We start from the raw sequence: 15,479 nt of genomic DNA, 5'->3' as shown, positions 1-15,479 counted from the left end.
TTAAGAACATCAGTCCAAATTGGAAACACCTGTTCCTATTTAGACCACATGTACCAGTTGGGAACATTTTTCCTATTGAGAACGCCTATTCCTGATTAGAACATTGTTCCCATTTGGAAGACCCGTTTCAGTTGAGAAGACTTTGTTTGTGATTCCTTTTGAGAACACCAGTCCCTCGGTTTTTCCTAATGTTAGGATGCCTAATCCTGTTAAGAACTAGAACACCAGCCCCCCCCCCAAACACCTGTTCTTGTTTCTAACACAGTTTAACTTTGAGAAGACACTCCCATTGAGAACACTTTTCCCACTCAGTTGCCAGGGTTTGATTTCACAAAACCCTTCCTAACTTAGTACTAGTCCTAGGCAATGATAGAAGTTAAGACCAGTTACTGGTCCTAACTTTATAAAAGACTAATCTTATCTCTTTGTGAAATCAACCCCAGCTCGCACTGAATTAGCGAATGCGCTATTTCACATTGAGATCACCAATTGCGTCTTTTGTTGATCTCAACAGAATTCCTTCTTGTTGAAAACAGTTGATGTTCCCAATGGAAGGCTAATAGTTAGCTTTTTTGTAACATTGCATTGTCTTCATGTCAAGCACTTAATATTAAGCCGTTATTTGTGAAGGTTGTGTTAGATGAATCTTTCCCTTGTCTATGAAGTTGTGTCTTTGTACACGTGTTGCATGAATATAAGGAGCTTACCACTGTGTCACAAACCCATCTGTATTTTGATTTGTTAATTTTGTTGAGCTTTTTTGAATGTGGCAAATTCCTTATAAAATTTGTGCTGTCAAATTTGTCAGACTTGTCTCTTAAAGGCAGTGGACACTATTGGTAATTACTCAAAATAGTTATTAGCATAAAACTTTCCTTGGTGACGAGTAATGTGGAGAGGTTGATGGTATAAAACATTGTGAGAAACAGCTCCCTCTGAAGTACCATAGTTTTCGAGAAAGAAGTAATTTTCCACGAATTGTATGACAAGGGTGTTTTTTTCTTTCATTATTATCTCGCAACTTCGATGACCGATTGAGCTCAAATTTTCACAGGTTAGTTATTTTATGCATATGTTGAGATACACTAACTGTGAAGGCTAGTCTTTGACAATTACCAATAGTGTCAACTGACTTTAAACTGCTACACATGTGTTGTGCATGCAGTGCTGAATGTAGATGATTCTGCACCAAGTTAATTTGTACAATTTCTGTCAAATTGAACTTCTTGAGATAAAGTAGTGTTTGGTTTTTTAGTTTTTAATTGCCATTTATCCAGCAGACCATCGCTTCGATGAACAAGTGTATAAGTAGAATTGTAATTGAATACAGTTGCTCAATACAATGCAAGAGGCAAATGGTACTAGGAAATCTCAACACAGTATTATAAAAAGATTTCATTTATAATTTACAAATATTTTTTCTTTTTTTTGCTTGTAACTGGCCTCCGGATTAACAAACTCAAGGTTGTTGATTTAAGTCCCACTCCTGTTAATTTGTCTCTTTCAGCAAAAACTATTTAAAATGTTGCCAGTCAGTTTCCATTGTGGTTTATTACTTGATATTCTTATATATTTAACGAGTTTGAAGAATACATTCTGTGTTACTACAATCACTCTCCTTATAAAAAGCACGCTACAAAGAGGTTTTGCTTAGGAAGAATTCGCTTCTCAAGTCCCAAATATCATTTGTGTTTCTTTGTTTTGCTGGAATTTGGCAATTGGGCCAGTCCCAGTGGTCTTGTTGTTATAATAACAGTGGACTGTAATAGTTTTGTTTTTAAGTTGGCTTCTTGTCATTTATGCAGTAGACCTTTATCATGTATGACAAGGTTAAACATAAATACTATACAAGACTAATGTTTAAAGTAAAAGTAGATGGTTAAAGTAAATAAATAGCTAATCATATACTTGTTTACTACATATATATTTACCTTCAAGCAAATTAGTTTCAGATTGGTTGAACCATAGCAACAAGAGGTGTGATATATACTGATACCACATGACCCACATCCCACCCTACGTACTCCAACTCTGCGCATTGCACTATTAAAAGCAATACGCAAAATATGCATCAAGTTTGCTTGAAGATAAATTTGTTATCACACAGGGCACTTGTGGATATGGGACGCAGAAGCGCTATATTTTCCCGTATTTCACTCACTCACTCGGTGATAACTAGTAGTACTATGTTTTTTGTTTCATCTGCATGTGCTATTCTAAAAGTCTACTTTCCCGTTTTTAAATGCCTGAATGCTGCCACCTTGATGTAATAGGTGTTTAGTCAGCCAAGTGTTCAAATAAAATAAAGAAGTCGACCGCAATAAATGAAATTGTCTGGATTAGATTTACTAGTCTGAATAGGGTCTTTACTTGGTCATGTGTTTTATGAGTTCAGACTGAATAACAATGCAAATAATAGCTCCACAAATCAACGTTTGTCCGGCAGTTAGCGATATCCTTTGTATACCACAAAATGTATGAGTTGGTACTTAGAAGTCCTCATTTGCTGCTCAATATCATTCAGTCTGCACAAAACATGTTCGGTCTGATCGTTCCCCGTTTTTAACGGTGTTGATCAATGAGACAAGATGAAGGATTCAGTCGTCCTCTTCTCTTTTCCTCTTGAGTGCAATGAAAGATCCACCAGCAGAAGAAGATGTCTGCTCTGTCTTAATGATTGTCTGCATCGTAGAAGGAGTACGGGATATAACGATAGTCGATGGAGCTGCCAAGACAATTAGAAGGATGAAGGATCCAACCCTTCAGTCATCCTCTTCTCTTTTCCTCTTGAGCGCAATGAAAGATCCACCAACAGAGGAAGATGTCTGCTCAGTCTTAATGACTGTCTGCATCGTAGAAGGAGTTCGGGATATAACACTAGAAGGCTGCATGTTGATAGTTGGTGTAGCTGCACAACAAAGACAATCAGTTTAATGAGAGTTAGGTTCAATTAGGTGGTTATTTCATGCAGTCATATTTTATTCTTGTTCGCTATATACCCTAATTGAGCAAAAATAAATACAGTTGCTTCTTTGTAACAAGAGCAGTGAGACTGGCCGAATTACCTCTTTATAACAGGAATGTTGTTATAAGAGGACAGTAAAACAAAGACACACAAAGCAGAAATAAGATTTGGGACTTCAGAATGTATTCTCTATTTACAAGTGATTATTATATTGATGACTGACTGTACTTTGTGTTTTAGCCCAACAGAATGTATTCTCTATTTACAAGTGATTATTATATTGATGACTGACTGTACTTTGTGTTTTAGCCCAACAGAATGTATTCTCTATTTACAAGTGATCATTATATTGATGACTGACTGTACTTTGTGTTTTAGCCCAACAGTTTTAAATTTAAAGTAATTGAAAGTTTCAGAGGTAGTCATCATGACAAAGGAAGACTTACAGCTAGCTCGAGATGAACTCTTGATGATGCTTAGAGGTGAGCCTACAGTTCCTTTGCCTGTCAGTGAAATGCTGCTCGTCTGAGTTCGGCTTCCAATATTGTGCTTACTTGAAGTCAAGGTGTAGTTTGATGAATGTTTGTTTCCTGGAGAATTAAAAGCAAATAAATACAGCTATTAAGTACAGAGGGCCAAGTTTCATGGAGCTGCTTAAGCACAAAAAGTAGCTTAGCACACCAAAATAATGTTAACGAGAACAGAGTTACAAGCCAAAATAAAATGACATGTTTACAATTTTTGACTGGTATCCTACTCATTTCTGCTAGGCCTGTCCTCATCTTTGTCATTTTTTTCCATTTATCATAGCAGTCCAGACAACTCTGGATTTAATTTGACATATATCTTACCTGAGCTTAATGATAATCGGGAAGGCATGGTCAAGGTTGCCTGTCAAAAAAGAAAAAAATATTAAATTAATTAATAATTGTTGAACTGAGAACTTTTTGGCTCCATGTTGCTTTTCTTAAAAAGGGGTTTTGTTTGCATTCTGTCAAATAAACAAATGGCAGCATTACAAGCTAAATGTATTCAGTTTTGTGTCATCTTAGACATCTATTTCTTGAATGAGAAAGCAATTATTGACATGACATTATTCTTGAGATTATTACCCTTTTGTGGAGTGGCCTGAGTCGGTAGTTTGATGCAGACAGACAGTACCTGTCAGGAGGAAGGCGTGGTCCATTGTGAGGTTTTATGGCTGGGAGAGGATTGTTGTTCTTCTGTCTTGCAATCTCCATCAGGAACTGAAATTAAATCAAACATTTGTTTCTATTATTTTTAATAGTATTTATTCAGAATTAAAAAGACATATGGACAACATATTGGCATTAAACACAATTTTTTTTCTAAAGCCAGAGGCATATGACTGAAATTAAAATAGCATATGACTGGAATTACAAATATTTACTTAAAAAACTGTGGACCGAAGGCCTTTACTACCAAAAACCTCTGCCCTCCATTGTCACCATCTTGTATCATATTATTCTAATGACAGATTGTCTATTTGTGATACATGGAAAAATAAACACACAAACAAAACATACCTCACGAGGTGGTGGTGTGGTAAATGAATGATCGAGTCGACTCTTTATTGCCAACTTGACATCGTCTACATCTATTTCAGTTCGTCCGGCATGCCCAGTGTATGCTTGAGCATCCTCCAAAACATCAGTCATGTATCCTGCAATTAAATCAACAAAACTTCATTTTAAAATAGTCTAACAAATACTTATTTAAAAGGGGTTCTTCTTAATTGCTTAACTCTTTTGTATGTCCTTCCCCAATTTTTTTATAGAAAATCCTTCCATATCTTATCACCATTCATATTCAACAATATATGATATAGTCATAACATTTGAATCATAACAATATATATGCAGCAGTACACTACACATTTCAATCTATTGAAATATTTTTCATCCTTCCTAAAAAACAAATCCTACATTACGTACAGCTTCGCCAGACTCCCAGAAAATATTCAGACTTTATTTTTTTAATCATTTTTCGAAACACATCAATCAAATTAAATATTTCTTTAATTAATCATAATGACAAAAAACAATGTGATTGTTAATTTTATTGTGAATCAGAATGATTGAATGGAGAGCGTCCGGAAACTGGGCCTATATGTTGTTCTCGCAGTTTAAATTAAATTAAAAACAAATGCAACACATCATAAATAACAATATTTTCCTCACTATTTACGAAACTTACGGTATGTGAATTCCAGCATCTGGTTAACAAGTCTGGGCTCATAGTCCGAGACACCCATATCCTTCAAAATAGCCATCATTACCTCGGCATCTGTGGGAACAGCTTTGGTCGTTTGTGCAGCCGCCATAGTGTTTGTAGCGCCCTCTACGACTATATTCTTGTGAAGCAAAATGAGTGTAGCGCCCTCTACGATAATATGCTATCAGTATGGCGCCCTCTACGACAAGATGCTGGTGAGGGGGGGGGGGGGAGGCGGGTGCCAGGGGGCGGGGCAGACCGATCAAACCATTCTCTTTTATCAATGTTCATTAATTATTATTGCAATATAGGCTATTTTCCTTGTTATGCTCCATGAATGAGATCAGGTTACACCTCCTCGTCGAGCCCCCCCCCGCCCTGCAGTTGCGGGGAGATATCCATGGGAGCATGAGTAGAGCAAACCTTTGTTTGTAAATAAAGGAACCTTGTACATCTCTGAGTCGAGTCCGGACAATACACTGGTCCTGTGGGAAATTTGACTGTTTGTGCCATGCCATATGGTGTGATTAGCCTATTTCCAATCATTCTAGGATTAGGCGGCTGGACATCTTTTGTTTGTGCCCCATTTCTTATCAACACAGTCGACGCTAATTGTTCTATTCTCTATGGAGTCAGAGTACAGTACAATCTCCATAAGATTGTAAGTTTATTTCCATTGAGCTGCAGGAAGTCAAGGCTCTGTGTGGCTCCTTTGGTCTAGATAAGAATCTTCAATCTAACCCAGAAAAGATGAATCCCTTTCTAGTCTTCCAGTCCAGAATTTTGCAGCCCATAAGATCATAAAAGAATGTCCTCCTATTATAGTACGTTTGCAATTTCTCTTACACTCGGGAGTCATGATACTGTATTTCAGGTTTTATTCAGGTTTTAATAGGTTTTATTCAGGGTTTATACAAGTCACATCCTGATTTTTGCACCCTCGCCTACTTTTAGTAAAAATGGACACGCCCCTGTCGAGGGAATACACGCAGGTGGTTGGTATCGATCCCGCTATTTACCGCCTGTTTGGGCTCAGATATTTTCTCGTGTCGCTCCATGCATTGAGTGTTAAAAGACTCGCCCACTTTGGGCGAGCCTTAGCGCAGTATGATTGAAACGATGAGCCCCCTGCAAACTGCTTGGGAGTGGAAGAATTTCGCGCTAATTGTAGCGACTTTTCTGCCTAAAACAACTTTGACCGGTCGCCACAACCTACAGCCAATGAAGTATTTGGGGAGGAGTTTCTAAGGTAATTATTAAACCATCGAAACTTAAAGTAATTCAAGTGCAATTTAATTGAGGAAGTATTTCGGTTTGATTACCGGAAAAGTGAATGATACACTTCTTGCTACATATTTTTTACATTGAGTAACACTATACTCTAGCACTGCGTTGTGTGTGTGGTGAACATGGGCGGAGTCAACGAACTGTAAAAAAAAGAAATTGGGGTGAAATTGTTGGTCACCATAACTCGATCATCCTGGGCTGGGCAGATGGGATGTAATGTTTGAGCCTCTTCTAGAATAATCAGATATAGATACATCTAACTTTGAGTTAGTCATGGTCCTACTCCTTTTTTGGTCTCCCTTTTGACTGAGTATGCCTATTTTAAATTTTTTTTTTTTTATTAAGTGGAAGTTAAAAGTGATAACTGTGTGGTTGGTTCCGCTGTCGCTCGTACTAAGACTGAGTCGTATCTGGATCTCCTTTTAAACCTCATCATATAATTAAGTAGATCATGAGGTACTCATTCCTCCTACTAACTTAAGTCCTAGAACTAAGTACTAAGTTTGATTAGAAAGTGTAATTGTATGATTGTAGAACTAAATTTAAAGGTTCATTCCACTTGACTAACCTAACTATCGTTTCCACAGACTTCATAGACTAGACTCATCTCCACAAACATTATATAGAATAATAAATAGATAAATGCTATTCAACGCTTTTTGTCTTTCACGTTTATCCACCTGGAGTTCTTTCTTGAAACTGGACAACGTCAAAAGTAAAGGCTTTTTACGTGTTCATTACTCAAGTCAAAGTGAGCTCTGATCGGAGTGGGTCCTGAAAATCCACTCTGTTAACAAAAATTGAAAACCCCCCATAAATTCTCACTTTTATTCTGAATCCTCACCTACAACTAGGAACCTATGTCATTTTCCCCTGGTAACCAATTTGTGTGCTGCGGGCAGGCAAAGTCACACAAGATACATTCCATTCTTTGACACATTCCAATTTGTTTTACTGTGACATTATGCCTGACCCCGACAGTACATCCGAACTACATTAAATACCCAACCCATTTTGCATTTGTACTGAACTCCATTTTTAATTTATAGACACCCATCTGTTTCGCTGGGTCTAGGCTCCTAGAGATCTATGAGTTCAAAGATTGAGCTTGTTTACCATTTGCTAGCACTGTGTCTACTCGGGAACAGATTGTTATCAAGTTGTGTTTCATGCTACTGTATTCAATACACTGTACAGTTACACCCCTTCAAGTATCATTTGAACTTGTGCAACAAATCTCAACGATTTACGACACATATTGACAGACATAAACCGCACAGTTATATGCTAAGCCAGTTTAGTATGGGGTATGTAGTGCTGCATTGGGTTTTTTTTGGAAAATGAATGTTTTTCTCTTTTATAAACACCTTCCTGCTTTTTAATTATCTTTTGTTTAAAGGTAGTAAGGTTGTTTTGAAACACAAATTAGCTCTGGAGTTTGGATGTTTAAATTTTAATTTGAAAACCAATAATAATAATTTGACAGCTACGACCCAACTGAACTGAGATTTCCTTCTACACTAAATCTAATTACTCATTATACTAATACTTTATTCCCACTATTATACTCAATCTAATTACTCGTTATACTAATACTTTATTCCCACTACTTTATTCCCACTATTATACTCAATCTAATTACTCGTTATACTAATACTTTATTCCCACTACTTTATTCCCACTATATACTCAATCTAATTACTCGTTATACTAATACTTTATTCCCACTACTTTATTCCCACTATATACTCAATCTAATTACTTGTTATACTAATACTTTATTCCCACTATTATACTCAATCTAATTACTCGTTATACTAATACTTTATTCCCACTACTTTATTCCCACTATATACTCAATCTAATTACTCATTATACTTATACTTTATTCCCACTACTTTATTCCCACTATATACTCAATCTAATTACTCATTATACTAATACTTTATTCCCACTACTTTATTCCAACTATTATACTCAATCTAATTACTCGTTATACTAATACTTTATTCCCACTACTTTATTCCCACTAGTATACTCAATCTAATTACTCATTATACTAATACTTTATTCCCACTAAAAAAATATTATGTTGTGATTTGAAAACCACAACAAACGTGTTTATCCAAGAAATTCTTAATATTGTTGTAAGATGGGAGGAGATGAGAAAGTTTTAGTTCATTTTGCAAATAAAATCTACATCAAATACTGTTTGAAATCCTTTGCAAATTAACATGAATGGCAAAAAGAAACATGTCATGAAATTAGTGCAAATTATACATCAAAAAAGGGGGAAAACACTTTGTTTTGAGAGATGTTCAAACAAATCAATCATGATGCCAAAGATACCCATAGGGTTTACATTTTTATCTATTAATTCTAATTTGGAGATTAACTAAACTCAAACTTGAGAGATGTGAATCAAAGTCAAAATTAGTCACTGGGAAATTCAGTTGTCTCTGTTGTAATCAATCAATAATTACACTATTCCTTTTATGTTAAAATAGTCCTATGTCATGACTATGATCTACATACCGTGCAAATGGAATGTATCTGATGCTATTTGTTGCTCATTATCGACACTTATCCTGATAATAACAACAAAGTTATTGACAATTAATATTTGAAGTATCTTTGCTATGCAATTAAAATGTACATTGTAGTTGTTTGCATGTGAACGGCAAACATGCATAGAGTAAAAAACTTTTGTGATCTTTAACAAAAGTCATACGCTAAACTTCATTCCTCCATGCACTAACTAAGAAATGCTTATGACTATATGGAAATCACCCATCCATGAACCCCTGACCATGGAGGTAAAAATCTCTGTCTACCTCCATACCTTAACCCACAACATCACATAACCTACGCAGGTAGGCAGTTCGTGGTATTATGCCCAGTCCTGATAAAAACAAACATGGCCGCCAGTGATGAGTCATACAGTATCGGCCATTGTTATTTGGTATGTGAGCCTATTGTGTGGACTTCTACTCTGTGGGTTAGAGGACACACCTGTAGAGACTGCTAGTTGAAATAAAAAACTTGTTTGTTGGTCAGCGGTTGGTCAGCGGTTTCATTTAACTATAGGTGTTTTTTGCATGGGTGCTTTGTAGGTTTTTCTGATGATTGTTTAATTAGAGAAGAATCTTTAGTTAAAAGTAGATGCTTGTTTTCAACTTTTTCAAATGGATACTTGAAGGGTTATTAGTCTGGTCCCTTTTTGGTTTTAAGGCATGACTTATAGAATACGTACACTTGGTACAAGACAAAAATTGTGCCTGTCGTATTCTTGAGTTACCATTTCTTTCCCTTATCAAGACAATGCCATCAGATCATGTTTGCATAAATGTACCCTTTTCTTATGTTATGAGTTGTAACCTATGGAATAGCCATAATGCATTCAGATACACATCCTTTCAAAATCAATTATTAAAAACAGCAATATGTTGCTACCTCCATGGTTGCTATGAGTTATCAGAAGATTGTCTGCAAAATAAGTAATATTAGGTGTATTACATCAACAGTTCTGTTGAACACAGAGAAAAATTCCCAAATTGACAATTAACTTAACTGTTGTTTTTCAGATCGGGTATTCCTCCATAAATTGTTTAATTTGTATGGTTGCCATTCTTATAAAATTTGTATAAATTGACAATCAATCTTGATAAACAAGTTTTGTTATTAATTTACAGATCAAAGGATGGCTTGTATACATGTATGACGCATGCAGTTTTTAAATGTACCTACATGTATGCAGTATTACCAGATAGGGTACACAATGCAAGGGCTTCTGGTGAACCCAGAACTTACATTTCAGACGTGCTCTAAATTCCATGCTATCCATACATGGGAATAATACTTAATTCTATTGTGTATGTCTGTAAGTGTGACCGATAATAAAATGCGGTCATGAGAATCGTGTGTGTGAAGCAACACACATGGGAGTTGATGGTTTAAGGTGGGAGGGTTTTTTAATTTACTCTCTCTTGGTATTAGTCATTCTAAGTCACGACTACAATTTAATTGTTATCTTTCTTTGAAAGACTCTAAATTGTGTCGCTGATTTCGTTTGGCATGAAAAATATCAGACTGGTTTCACAGGTCTATGGTCTGATTTACTTCTGTTGTTTTATGGATACTACGAAGGCTTTGTCGCTTTTGTATTGTTAGTTATTTCCTTTTTTATTGAAATATGTAAAGATTTTTGTTGTTGTTTGGGATAGTGGTCCATGAAATTTGATTGTTTCAGTTGGATGCGTTGCACTCACAGTAATTATTTCCATGCTCTATGGTTAAACTGTCTTGTTTTTTTTACAACATGGCATCTGTATGTGACATCGAATGAAATTTTAATACAGTTTTTTTGACAAGGAAACTTTGAATTGCAATAATTAAATGCTATTGTCATAATTCAATGCACCTGATTGGTTCTCAAATATTGAATTACTTTTGCTTTGATTTAACGTAATTTAATTCTTTCCTTTGATTCAGTTGATGAAGTTTCATGCCTCGGTTGAAGGAGAACTAATCTAAGTGGAAGTAGTGCCTTGATAGAAGGCAGTCGTCACCATGGTGATTCTAACAAAGGTAGGTTCAATCTTAAGAACTACGAGTATTCTTTTCCAATATCCCCTCCCTCCCCCTTTAAAAGTGTACAGAGAAAAATGTTTTTATTTATTATTAGGTTTTTAAAGAGGCAAAAAGTTGACGCTGTTATGTTTGATGTATGTTTTTAGGGTGATTGCGTGTGGCTTGATGACCCACGGAAGACGAGTAATGAGGTGCCCATTGGGGCCATGGTCAAAGTCGCTGATTCTGGACAGCTTCAGCTTCGAGATGATGAAGGAAAGGTTAGTACAAGAAACTATTAGTGGGCATCTTGACTTTTGGATCAGTATGCTCTGATCATTTTCAGCAGAATGAAGACGATCATAGCATACTGAACGAAACATAAGTACAAGAAACTATTAACAGCTCAGAAAAACAAAGAACCTAAAACTTTGCATTGTGAAGATACAATCACGTGAGCTTTGCCGAGAAACTATGTAGTAAATCGCTTCTTGAGCTCTGTTGGTGGTTAACAACTCAATGTTTCGATCAGTATTCGCTGATCATCTTCACTCAAAATGTTGAATTGTTAACCACAGATCTTCTCAGAACCACCACGAATCAAGAGATCTATTACATTGTGTCTCCCTAAACCTCACTTGAAAGAATCTTGAAAGTAGAAATGTTTTATTTGATGATGTTGTATTATTTGTCGTTTCCCAGGACCATTGGCTGTCCCTTGATGTGGCCTCCAAGCTCCGAACGATGCATATATCATCTGTGGAAGGGGTGGAAGATATGATTAGACTCGGTGACCTACATGAAGCTGGTATCCTGCGCAATCTTCTCATTAGATACAAAAATAACCTCATCTATGTGAGTCATGGTTACCAGTTATCACATTTTAGTTATCTTTGCACATAAGTATGTTTTCTTAGCAGGTTTATGTGCATTGTCACATCTTGATTTGGCACAATGTTATAAAGCTGCTAAGCACAAAATTACAATGAAGTTTCAAGTGAAAGAGTGAAACCAGGACTATATAATCTTAAATGAATGTTTGTTTTCTTTCTTCTAAGACATTCACCGGTTCCATTCTGGTTGCTGTCAATCCATATCAAGTCTTGCCAATCTACAACGTGGAACAAATCAACCTGTATAAAGATAAGAGAATCGGAGAGCTGTCTCCACATATCTTTGCCATTGCGGACAATTCTTACTATCGGATGATCAGAGGCCAGAAAGATCAATGTGTTATCATCAGGTAAAAACCATCACAATCGTTACTTTTCAAGAGTCCCAAAGTTGCATGTTTAATACAGCCAATGCAGCTGGAATGTGCGTTTGGATTTCAGCAATGATTTATAATCACAGCACCTTGTAAACCATTACATGGTGCTTTGTAAAAGAAGTAGGTCTCATACTCAAACAAAGTCCCACATACCTTGCCACAAAATACTGATTGTTGAAGCACCTTGAGCGTCACTAAATGACAGATATGAGGGCTATATATAAAAGTGCTATTTCAGAAGCCAATATCATTATAATAATTGCAACATTTTGTTAACATTTTCAGTGGTGAAAGTGGAGCCGGTAAAACAGAGAGTACAAAGCTGATTCTACAGTTTCTAGCCGCAGTGAGTGGACAACATTCCTGGATTGAGCAACAGATTATTGAGTCTAACCCCATCATGGAAGGTACAGTCAATCAAATCACAATTAAAATCAGGGCCCAATTTTAAGGATCTGCTTACCATAAGCAAAGAATTGGCGCTTGCGGAAGCAGGAAATTCAGAGCTTACATCATGCGTATTTCACAGGTTAGCAGGAAATGTCGGCAAACACAGCTTGCCCAATAATTATATGAAGTACTTTTCCTGGATATTTTAAACTAAGGTCAATTTTTTTTCTCTACTATCCAGCCTTTGGAAATGCCAAGACGATACGTAACGACAATTCCAGTCGGTTTGGCAAGTACATCGATATTCACTTCAGCAACAAAGGTGTGATTGAAGGAGCAAAGATTGACCAGTACTTGCTAGAGAAGTCTAGACTTGTAGGCCAGGTAAGTCAATCAGGGGTCGGTTCTTTCATATTTGTTTTTCCATTTTCTGCTGTACATCTTTTTTTTCTTCCACAGGGCCTCAGGGAGAACACTGACGGGGCTACCCTGTATAAATAATACTTAACAATAATAATAAATCAAACATCCCGGGTTAGCCTGCTAATAAGCCACTCAATATCTACGCTCTCTACTCCCCATCTCATGGTTGGCGCAGACAAGGTCGTCAGGGCCTACTATATGAAGAGTACATCGCAAGATTAGTATCACAGCATGTTCTGCGCTCCCTGCTGGAGATCCAGAGACTAGCACAAGACAGTATAAAACGGGGAAGGCTTGTGTCCACCTGCTGTGCAGCCGACTGATGATGACTAACAATAATAGTGCCATTGATCAGTAACAAATGAAGACATGCATGTTTCTCTTGCTCCCATTAGCTCCCAGATGAGAGGAACTACCATATCTTCTACTGTATCCTAACAATAATAGTGCCATTGATCAGTAACAAATGAAGACATGCATGTTTCTCTTGCTCCCATTAGCTCCCAGATGAGAGGAACTACCATATCTTCTACTGTATCCTAATAATAATAGTGCCATTGATCAGTAACAAATGAAGACATGCATGTTTCTCTTGCTCCCTTTAGCTCCCAGATGAGAGGAACTACCATATCTTCTACTGTATCCTTAAAGGCCTGTCACCAGATGAGAAGCAAAGACTGGAGTTAGGAGAAGCAGAAGACTATAATTATCTCATCCAGGTATTTATAAAGTGCTTTTCTCTGTCTTTAAAGGAATGCTCAACTATTTGGTTTGGAAGTAGAGTACATTTACATGAATTGTTTAGTCTGTTTGTTTCACATTTATAAAGCCGATTACTGTGTTTTGTAGATCGGATAACGGCTCTGTGGTTTGGTATGTTTTGTGGATATGCAATTGTCAGGTCATTACTTCTTATTTTACCATGGGTCATTATGGTTGGTAAGCAGTTTGCAACAGCTAATTCTATTTTGTTGTCTTATTAATAGGGCAACTGCATCTCCTGTGACGGTCGTAATGACAAGAAGGAATTTGCTGATATCCGCTCCGCTATGAAGATCTTGACATTTACTGATTCTGAGATCTGGGACATCATGAGGCTGCTGGCGGCTATCTTGCATTTTGGAAACATAGAGTATGAGGCGATAGAGGCATCCAATCTTGATGCAACAGGATTTAAGAGCCACGTAGAGCTGGGCATCATCTCCAAACTTCTAGAGGTTAGTAGATTAAAATTATTAGTAGCAGAAGTGGGATAATTTCTCCTACATATTTGTATGCTTTGTATCAGATTTTGTATAACATATTTTTTTAATAGACGTTTTTGTTTTAAATAATATTTTCAATGACAGAGAATTACCAAGTCTTACACAATTTATTCATAGTGGGATATAAAGTAATCCGGCATTTTTACTCTGCTGAATTTGAGAAGAGTCTAAACGGGATGATTCAGTGGAAAAGTTATGGGTTTTTTGGAGATATAATTTGTTATATTGATTGATTTCCTTTTTGTTTCCAATATTTATAGATTAACCAGCGAGCTCTTGAAGAAGCCATGACCACCAAGTCTACCATGGCACAAGGTGAAGTCATTATCTCTCCAGTCAGTCGACATAAAGCTATTGATATGAGAGATGCTCTGGTTAAGGCAATCTATGGACGTATGTTTATCTGGATTGTCACCAAACTAAATGAGGCAACCTACAGGGCACCTGTAGACCGGAATGCAAAGAGACTTAGTATTGGCTTGCTGGATATCTTTGGCTTTGAGAACTTTGGCAAGAATAGGTAATTAAGGCATTCAATAAGGCTGTATCCGAATTGGCGGCTACAGCTAGGGCTACATCTAGATTTCCGCTTCATCATGGGTTGAGGTATAGGACATCTTTAGCAACACCCATAGCAACAGCCTTAGCCGTAGCTGTAGACGCTAATTCAGACATAGCCTAAGAATGGTTAAGCGATATTGATTTAAGATGATAAAAATAGCCTTTGAGACTCAGCTAGGGTCAAAGTGTAATGCCATTTACTATTTTTTTGCATGATAAGATAAAGATATTGAGAGTGGTATTTTCTATTCCTTCTTCCCTCTAGTTTTGAGCAGATGTGCATCAACTACGCCAATGAGAATCTGCAACAGTTTTTTGTTCGACACATCTTCAAACTTGAACAGGTATTTAAGTCAATTTATTTCTCGGACCAAAAAGTTTTTATGATTTTGAGTCGTCACATAAATGATTTAGTAGTCGTCACATTAACTCAAGATATTTTAATTTCTATATGGATATAAATTTCTTTTATTTCTTGTCCTCTAAAGTTGGAATTTTTCTGTATTTTTTGCCA

General features: G+C 36.6%; 2 protein-coding genes across 2 annotated transcripts in view; one reads left to right on the top strand and one right to left on the bottom strand.

The window, feature by feature from the left end:
• Window positions 1–1,531: 1,531 nt before the first annotated feature.
• Window positions 1,532–5,337, bottom strand: LOC117298894 (transcription initiation factor TFIID subunit 9-like). The gene is made up of 6 exons (XM_033782268.1): window positions 5,183–5,337; window positions 4,513–4,649; window positions 4,078–4,212; window positions 3,817–3,856; window positions 3,412–3,555; window positions 1,532–2,908 (listed from the first exon to the last, which is right to left on the bottom strand). Exons 1-6 carry the CDS (start codon window positions 5,307–5,309, stop codon window positions 2,763–2,765), a joined length of 729 nt encoding a protein of 242 aa, XP_033638159.1. The 5' UTR covers window positions 5,310–5,337; the 3' UTR covers window positions 1,532–2,762.
• Window positions 5,338–6,330: 993 nt separating this feature from the next.
• The window catches only part of LOC117298955 (myosin-VIIa-like), a 28,822-nt gene continuing 19,673 nt past the window's right edge, over window positions 6,331–15,479 (top strand). Inside the window, exons 1-11 of the mRNA XM_033782343.1 lie at window positions 6,331–6,449; window positions 10,979–11,074; window positions 11,224–11,337; window positions 11,759–11,911; window positions 12,115–12,299; window positions 12,612–12,733; window positions 12,958–13,100; window positions 13,745–13,858; window positions 14,126–14,356; window positions 14,665–14,924; window positions 15,231–15,309. Of these exons, the coding sequence (XP_033638234.1) occupies window positions 11,057–11,074; window positions 11,224–11,337; window positions 11,759–11,911; window positions 12,115–12,299; window positions 12,612–12,733; window positions 12,958–13,100; window positions 13,745–13,858; window positions 14,126–14,356; window positions 14,665–14,924; window positions 15,231–15,309 (1,419 nt within the window). The 5' untranslated portion in view covers window positions 6,331–6,449; window positions 10,979–11,056. The remainder of the gene's footprint in view (window positions 6,450–10,978; window positions 11,075–11,223; window positions 11,338–11,758; window positions 11,912–12,114; window positions 12,300–12,611; window positions 12,734–12,957; window positions 13,101–13,744; window positions 13,859–14,125; window positions 14,357–14,664; window positions 14,925–15,230; window positions 15,310–15,479) is intronic.

Source organism: Asterias rubens, chromosome 13, assembly GCF_902459465.1.
Source record: "Asterias rubens chromosome 13, eAstRub1.3, whole genome shotgun sequence".
NCBI lineage: Eukaryota > Metazoa > Echinodermata > Asteroidea > Forcipulatida > Asteriidae > Asterias > Asterias rubens.
This window is presented reverse-complemented; position numbering and strand designations above follow the sequence as displayed.

Bases quoted from the DNA above. Each gene is read 5' to 3' on its own strand.
- LOC117298894 (XM_033782268.1), bottom strand. From the start codon at position 5,309: ATGGCGGCTGCACAAACGACCAAAGCTGTTCCCACAGATGCCGAGGTA. The intron at 4,213-4,512 runs GTATGTTTTGTT...ATTTAATTTCAG, and splicing joins CCACACCACCACCTCGTGAG to TTCCTGATGGAGATTGCAAG. The intron at 2,909-3,411 runs GTAAGTCTTCCT...TTTGTTGTGCAG, and splicing joins GAGTTCATCTCGAGCTAGCT to CTACACCAACTATCAACATG.